Source organism: Paramisgurnus dabryanus, chromosome 12, assembly GCF_030506205.2.
Source record: "Paramisgurnus dabryanus chromosome 12, PD_genome_1.1, whole genome shotgun sequence".
Taxonomy (NCBI): Eukaryota; Metazoa; Chordata; class Actinopteri; order Cypriniformes; family Cobitidae; genus Paramisgurnus; species Paramisgurnus dabryanus.
Genome location: NC_133348.1, coordinates 18,472,764 through 18,481,509, shown reverse-complemented (window position 1 = coordinate 18,481,509; position 8,746 = coordinate 18,472,764). Strand labels below are relative to the sequence as shown.

At 36.3% G+C, this 8,746-nt stretch overlaps 1 protein-coding gene across 1 annotated transcript; it reads left to right on the top strand.

The window, feature by feature from the left end:
• Positions 1 to 852: 852 nt before the first annotated feature.
• foxf2b (forkhead box F2b) lies at positions 853 to 3,497 on the top strand. Its single transcript, XM_065256717.2, has 2 exons — positions 853 to 2,187; positions 3,011 to 3,497. The coding sequence occupies exons 1-2, from the start codon at positions 1,251 to 1,253 to the stop codon at positions 3,184 to 3,186; spliced, it is 1,113 nt and encodes a 370-aa protein (XP_065112789.1). The 5' UTR covers positions 853 to 1,250; the 3' UTR covers positions 3,187 to 3,497.
• Positions 3,498 to 8,746: the final 5,249 nt, after the last annotated feature.

Below are 8,746 nucleotides of genomic sequence, written 5' to 3'. Positions count from 1 at the left end.
TCGAGCCAAATGCATTCCTTATTCCTCTCTCTCTCCCCCTCTTTCTGTTTCTGTCATTTTATCATTCGCTCGCATTCAATGACTCACTAACACATGCATTTTAATATTGCAAAAAAATATGGAAATCTTTTTGGCTTTGTCAAGCAGCTTTTGTAAGGGTAATTTAATGTTGAGATGCTCGCTTTGACGATGAAACGAAAAGAAAGTTGCAATGTGCTATTTTGTTTTTAATTGTTGATACTGTCCTAAAAATACAGGTTCCAAAAAGAAGTCTTTGTCAGACTCCATGGTTCCATTAAGAACTTTCAACCTTCACAGATCCTTTCTGTTGCACAAAAGGTTATTTGTAGTGGATAAAGATTTTACATAAAAAGGTAAAAAGAAATGTTTTTAAGAATCTTTGATTTAAAATGGTTCCTTTGTGACATCATATGCAGAACCCATTTCCACAAGTCCTTATTGTGGAAATCTAGATAATTTATTTTATCTTTATCTTTACATGCTGCAACACACACCTTTCAAAAATCTTAAGTCTGTTTACAATGTGAATGACTAAAAAAATCTGATAATAAATAATCCAGAAGAATAAGTAGGTCTAAGCCATCAGATGACGATGATGAGTGACGGCAAGGGAGAGAAATATAGACAGAGAGAGAGAGAGAGAGAGAGAGAGAGAGAGAGAGATGTTTGTGCTAGGATACTGACAGATTGAGGGACATTGTGCGGAGGACTGTGGATGTAGATGAGTTTGCAGGGGTCTGCGTGTTTAAGGGGTGGATGAGGCGGAGAGGAGGAGCGATTCCAAGAGCGCAAGGCACAGGGAGTTATTGAGTGATTGGCTGTCGGGTTTTGTTTAGTTCAGGGATCTGCACGAACTCAGTCTTTCCGTTTCTTTCTCTAAAAGGAATTACAGCCACCCGGACCAGCAATGCAAGAAAGAACAATAGCAAAACCACTTATTATTGACTACGAAAACGCGTGACTTCAATGGCACAAGAGTACACATCACTTGGATGTATTATTGTCTCACGTTCGTAAGGATTCGGTTGATGCGTAATTTCTAGGAGTACGCCTGAAAGAGGACAGCTAAGTTAACTTTCTTAAGGGTACTTAAAGAGATGTATTAAGTTGTTGCTCTGACTCTCGTTATTGGTTATCAGATAAATATATTTTTGGAGTTTTGCGTATTTTTATCTTTCTGTGAACGTCATTGGGCAGCTGAGTAATATTCGTACGTCAGCGCGGGACAGATGACGACTGAGAGCTCTCACGAAGCATTGGGGTCGACGCCCCCATTGAGGACCAGTCCAGCGTCCATCGCGCTGCATCCCGGACTGATGAACTCGTTGGGTGGCGTGGAGGACCATGGCGTAGTGTCCAAGAGCAAAAAGAGCAGTTCAGGACTGCGACGGCCGGAAAAACCGCCCTATTCTTACATTGCTCTCATTGTGATGGCAATTCAGAGCGCACCAAGCAAGCGACTTACACTTAGTGAGATATACCAGTTCTTGCAAACGCGCTTCCCCTTTTTCCGGGGCTCTTATCAGGGCTGGAAAAACTCCGTTCGCCACAATTTGTCTCTAAACGAGTGTTTCATTAAACTACCAAAGGGACTTGGGCGACCTGGAAAGGGACATTATTGGACTATAGACCCCACCAGTGAGTTTATGTTCGAAGAAGGATCATTTCGGCGAAGACCGCGAGGATTTCGGAGAAAATGTCAGGCCATGAAACCCATGTACCGAATGATGAACGGCCTTGGGTTCGGTTCCGCCATTTTACCTCAGAGCTTTGATTACCAACATCCCACCCACAGCAGTGGCTATAACCTTGACCTGTCTGGCAATGGATATGAGTCAATTAGCAGTAACCATCACACTCACATGTCCCCCGGCTCCAGACATGGTTATATGGCCAGCTGTCCGGTCCCGGGAAACGGAGATTACGGCGGAGATAGCAACACCAGTCCGGTTCCGTCTTCTCCTGCAATAGCGAGCGCGCATGAAGGCCACTCGCCGTATTCCGAAAGCATTCCTCTCTGGGCTTCATCGAGCTCTCCATACCTAAAACAGCCCACTGTCAACTCGAGCAATTCGGCGTCCACAGGGCAGCATCCAGGCATTTTCAGCTACTCTCTGGAGCAGGGTTATATACAACAAAGCGCGAGAGAAAACACAGACATGGCAGGTAAAAAACTTCTTAGAAATAAAAAGATTCACATCAAAGAACAATATTTTAAAACATACAATTATTTCTTACATTTTTATAAACTGTACTACATTTCCCATTACCAATAGCATATTCTGCAACGGAAAATGTCTGTGGATGTTAAACGTTCTTTATAAAACCAAAAAGCCCGTCAAGAATGGCTTATTTGTTTAGGAACCTTAACTTTTAAGAATGCAATTAGCTATAATTTTTCATGTGCATTACATTTTTGTTGAAGCAGATTTTCTGTACAAATTCCGATTTAAACATCACACTGGGGTCAATATCACACGTCAAAACCTGCCTCACTCTTTTGATCTAGAAAGCATGACCAAGCAGCCGGCAAGCAGCTGTTGAAAATCATTTCTGTAACGAATATGAACACTGTAGTGGAAAAAGTGACAGAAAGGAACTCTTAAAAAGGTCAAGTTAATAGGCTAACTTTTAATTGTACCAAATGTTTTACATCTTAAAACTGAATGCATCTTATAATTTGGGCAGAAAAGTTTCGACACCTTTTTCCATCTAAAAATATTCTTGTTTTTTTTTATAAGAAGAGATTTTTTTATTTAAATTATATATGTAAGAATAATATAAATATTTAAAATAATAGACCTACGATAAAAACCATAGCAATAATTCGTCTATGTAGGCCTAAACGATTATAAAACTTTACAGTGTGTGCGATTCTATTGCTGTTAAGAATCAATTAAAACTATTTTATTATTATCATAAACCCAGCATAATTTTAAATTTGATGTACTTTGCAAAATGTGTTTATTGTGCATATATGTTTCCCCAGTGGGTATATCGCGCTATCCAACACATTCATCCCCCGTCGGAGAACGAAAGGACTTCGTGCTGAATTTTAACGGGATTTCATCGTTCCACCCTTCAGCTGGGGGATATTATCATCACCATCACCATCATCACCATCATCAGAGCATGCACCAAGACGTCAAACCTTGCGTAATGTAGGCCGTCTGCTGTGATGTAATTTGTACAAAGATAAGCACTTGATTAACTAAGCTTAAGAGAATTCATGAAGCTTATTGAAGGATTAGCATATTATATAGTGTAGACACGCAAAATGTTTGCAAATGTTTTCCTAAACAAGCGGAAAAAAACGACATGATTAATCCACAGAGCGTCGAGCCTGCACTATCTTGCCAATAAATGTCCGTTCATTGAATTCATGGACTGACCATTTTGCTGTGCCTTGTGATTAAATGTCAATAGAGATTGAATTAAGCACATGTAACCGTATTTTACTTTTTCTGTACAGTGCAATGATGTTAACTAGTAATAAAACATTTCAAGAAAAGTGTAATGTGTTTTTTGCCTGACTGACATTTGAGCGGCTCCAACCAATAATAATATTATGTAAATAATAATAATAACAATAATGATAATAATAATAATAACAAACATCAGACGCATAATTTGATACACGTAGGCCTACATCTGTCTCGGAAATTCCATTTTTTTAAATGGAAATAACCAAAATATGACATTAGGAAATTATACATAAAATAACCGATTGACAATTTTACGTGTCATTAAATGTGAACAGAAATTGAATGTTGAACAATATTTCACTTAATCTGTACAAAGCCGACGTTTGCGTTTGCTGCGTATTAGGCCTACCTCACATAAATAATCACATTTGTTACATTTTACAATTTACCATACTGCAATTTATATTTGTAAAAAAAGTATCACTGTTTAAATACGTCTTAAGCCCGACAAGGTTGTATATTAATTGACTGTTGAATTAAATTATTTTCGCATAAACTATAGTTAGGTCTATAGCTCATATGATCTGTTTTTTATTTATGTCTGTATTACACACACACACACACACACACAAAACAAATGAATTAAAATTAGTCGCAGCGCCCTGAACATATTTTACACGGCGCTTGCTGAAATAGGCCTAGTTATCCAGCACAAAGATTTTGGATTAATGCAAAAGACTAAACTGCATAATGGTAGTTTGGTACTTGACATAACTGACAAATTACATTTTACAATGAAAATGTTTTTAACAAAAGGTTAACTAATAAAGTTATTCACGTCATTTATGACCTCTCAGTCAGTAAAGTCAGTGTATAGATGATACTCTACCACCATCTAGCGGTGAATATCTGTACCTTAACGCGCTTAATAAACCCAATGACTGCCACTGCCAGTGATCCTATCTTATAAACACAGTTGCATTTCTGGAGCCAGTATTTGGAAAGATAACAATAAGACATTTATGGCTACTAATAAACAAGGATAATGCCACATTTATCCACATCAATCGCACCCATCGTCAAAACAGAGGGATCTTCCAAGAAAATACAAAGCATCATTATTAAACCATACAGGAGGAATAGCACTGCACAACACGAACGTGCAAGCTCATGCTTATAGTGTGTTATAAGAAGCAATTACAAGCTCTCATTACATACGATATTGTGTTTAGTGCAGCAAAACGGACTGAAGAAACCTTCCAGGAAACAAAAGGGTCAGTAGAGAACATCTGAAGTAATGAGTCAAGAATATTATGATTTCCATAACTCTAATCTGGGGGATAAACCGCTAATCTGAATAACTGGAGTGTCCATTTGTTCCAGAACTAAACGGAAAAGTTGCTGAAAGATACTAATGGGGAGCAAATTGGGGTGGCACTCAAAACTACGTCACGCAGCTCAAATAAATCTAATTGAAAAGAAAAAAATCCTTATCCTGCACAAACTGGTTGCCGAATTCATTCATTATGGACGTTTGTTTCATGCTCCTCTTCCCACATGCCATAAAAACAGTGCACCAGATGTGTACACAAGGTCTTTGTAAAGCAGAGAGTTCATTGCTGATTGACTGTTAAACAAAGACACATTCAAAGAAGAAAGTATTTCCAAGCTTTTGCAAATTATGTCTTCAAGTCTTTTGGATTTAGGTTTTGTTTATAGCAAGGACTGTTACAGCGGTATAAACAAAGCCCAGGAATCAGCTTTTGGTCACTTGGACATTTATGGGGTTATTATTTTCAGTACCACTGCACTTCTACACTCGGTTATTTCCAACTTAGTGTTGGGTCAACAAGGGACGAACCAAACCCGTTGGGTGAAATTAACCCAGATTTTTTTATATTTGACCCAACAATGCAAAAAAAAAAACAGGTTTTAGAATGTATCAACATATTTTAATAAAATTAATATAATATGAATCATAATAGTATATAGGCTAATACAAATCATATTAACATACTTTCATAAAATGATGTAAGCAATTAAGTAATATCTAATATAAATATCTTATTGGACTTTTGAAATGCACTTTTGAATGCTAATAAAAGGTCTATGTTTAGGCTACACTCTAAAAACAAACGGTGCTAAATAGCACTAAAAGTTCTTGGCTCGTAATCATAGAGAAACCATTTTTAGTGCTAGCACCTGTAAAGCACCTATGACGAACCATACGGGGGTCATATAGCACCACATATGGTTATAGCACCAATATGGTTCTACACAGGTACTCCATCAGTGCTATATGGCACTTAAAATGGTTCCTCTATGATTACGAGTGCTATTTAGCACCGTTTGTTTTTAGAGTGTGCATTGCAGCAACAATCTGGATGTGTTTTATGCACAAAACACTTATACTGGACATGTATATTATTTCCTTTCAGACGGAAAGTTTTCATATATAAGAGAGATATACTGGAGAAAAGAAACTTAATCTTGGGGTAACTGTTGATTTAAAAATAGTCAAACCAAGATGACTTTTATTTAAAAATGACTTTCTGAGGGCATGTGCTGTTACTCTAAAAATTGCATAATTTGTATATGAAAAATATCTTGCATTGTATGGTAACCAAAAAAATGCTGTCAAAGCCAACTAATTTATGCATGTTGTAGATGCCTTTATCCAAAGCATCTAACAGTGCATTCAAGGAAGGCTTCACTTTTAGCTTTTGATAGTTTGTATTTCCATTGCCCTCAACTCTATCAGTTAAGCTTTGACCTGTATCAGACTAAGTAACTCAAATTACAATCCCATATGATCTCTGTCTTTAATTTATTTTCAAAGCAGTGTTTAAATAGTGGAAATTCACAGTAGTTGCTAAAATAACTGCAAATAATAGCCGTCCCCCAAATATTCCCCTTCAGGGTCTTTTGAATTATAAAATAATAATTCTTTGTAGCTTTCATTAATACAGTGCAAAATGTTTTTGTTTCGTGTCTGTCTGTAATATCATTTTAATGACCTTTGAAAGCGTAAGCTTCAGCAAGCAAATCAAACGTTTCAGTTGAAGTAGAGCCCATATGAGCTCAGAGGGAACACATCTATTGAAGTCTGCCAACAAAAATAAACAAGACTTACCCTATGACAGTACAGTACCACAGAACAGTGAAACTTCTCTCGCGTTTCCTTACCACACAATCTAAATGCGGTTGCTCTCAGTGACATGCGCTGGTTTCAGAACATATCAAAGGGTGCCAGCCTAATTATTTTTCCTGGAGATTTATTATATTTATTTTATCTTCAGAATTTGGTTCTTTGGTTCAAATTAGGTTGTCAAATCTATGTAGTGTTATGTGAAGCGTATTTCAGTATTGCATTTCAACCACTGACTGACTCTGTCACTGATTTTTCTAAAAGCTACAGTGTGCAGGCTTTACCAAGAATGTGTGCAGGTGACGGGAGTGACATCAGTTCCTAAAAAGCTTCACGTACGTCACACTCATGAATAATGCAGATTTTAGGCACCTGGCAATGGAACAAGCTTCAAGTTCATTAGCTGACTGCATCTCTTACCCATTTACTGTGTAGTGAATCATGTTGTTTAGAAGAAGCTGGTGTGTGGTCTGCCTGTTCGCGTGCAGTCTGACATCTGTGGACCAGCGCAGTATCACATGCTGCTACTCTTCAGACCCAAAAGAAGCACCACCTCCAAAGATCAATTTCTTACTGAAAGACTCATTCGGCACCATTATGCAAACTGTTCAGCCTTATGAAGGAATCCTGAATTAAAAAACACATTATTTATCCTGATGTTTATCATTTAAATAGTATTATGACAAAGGCAATTATAGCCTATGTAATTATGTATATAATAGACATAATTAAAACATTAATTAAATATACATTTGTGTATATCTGTACACACTGAGAAATATACATGCATATTAAAAAAAGCTTTTGGGTGCTTGTACACAATGACCACAAGGGGGCGACGAATGACTGGGACACACATGTAGCAGGTGAATTGGCCAACAATAAACATCTGTTAACTGTTGCTTGCAGCATCGGGCCAAATTGGTCTAATACCGAAGGACATGGGAGATCTTAGATAGGAAATTAAAGCAAGGATAAAAAGTAACCATCCAGGTCAAAGCAAATTTAACCGATTTCCTAACAGTAACTTTCAAATTAAGTAAAATTATATCCTTACTATATATATATGCCTACGGAATATATATCCTTGTAGTACAGTTATATCCAAAAACAAAGAATTACCAAATATTTGTCATAAAAATCTTCATAATGTTTTTTTCAAGAACTTAATGAATAATGCTTGTGACATTAACCATTTTCATCATTGTGCTAGTGATACTAAAAAATATGATACATTTCTTTTAACTAATGAATCCAACTTTTTAAATATTAGAAAGTCAGTAAACTAACTTATTATTGTTGGTTATGCTGAGCTCGTAAAATAAATTGTTATTAAGTTGCTTTTAATTGTTGTAGGTAATGGTAAGGTGGTTATGCCTATTATTTGTATCAATTATTATATAAATAAATAAATAAATATATATATATATATATATATATATATATATATATATATATATATATATATATATATAATAGCATTTTAATTCCAAAAAGTTTCCAAGTATTTCTTATTTATTCTACTTTTATTATTACAACGTTTTCAAAAAATATAGGCTCTCTCTATATAATAGCCTACTCTGTTTCCAGTAGCACTGCAAAAAAAGAGACAAATTTATTTAATGGATGTTATAAAAAAATTAGATTTCAGGAGCTTCACTTGATTTACATTATCAGGAAAAAAAGAAGAAAATGTTTAGGACAGTGTTTTGGAAACGAAAACAATCCATGTGACACTTCACCTTCCATGAATTAGGAATGCAATGTTTTAATGCATAAAGGCAATTAAAACGGCACTAAGCTGTGAGTAAACGTGCTGACAAATAATCGCTATATAAGCACCATTTGGGCGACTTCACACCAAACCAAAAAGGACATATTGCCTCATTAACATGACCGGTACTGACACCTTTTGGCCTGCAGAATTTAAGCTTGCTCCAACGCAGCACATTTGTTCCCTAAAACCAAATTTAGCCTATTCAGTGAATCTGTAAGTTCCAATTTAACTGAGTAACGTGGGCGGGAGACGAAAATATGTAACATTTTTATATTTGGCAAACGATTTTATCCAGAGTGACCTGCGTTGCATTTAAGCTATATATTTTTATCAGCATGTGTGTTCTGTGGGCATCCAACCCACAACCTTTGCGCT

Bases quoted from the DNA above. Each gene is read 5' to 3' on its own strand.
- foxf2b (XM_065256717.2), top strand. From the start codon at position 1,251: ATGACGACTGAGAGCTCTCACGAAGCATTGGGGTCGACGCCCCCATTG. The intron at 2,188-3,010 runs GTAAAAAACTTC...ATGTTTCCCCAG, and splicing joins AGAAAACACAGACATGGCAG to TGGGTATATCGCGCTATCCA.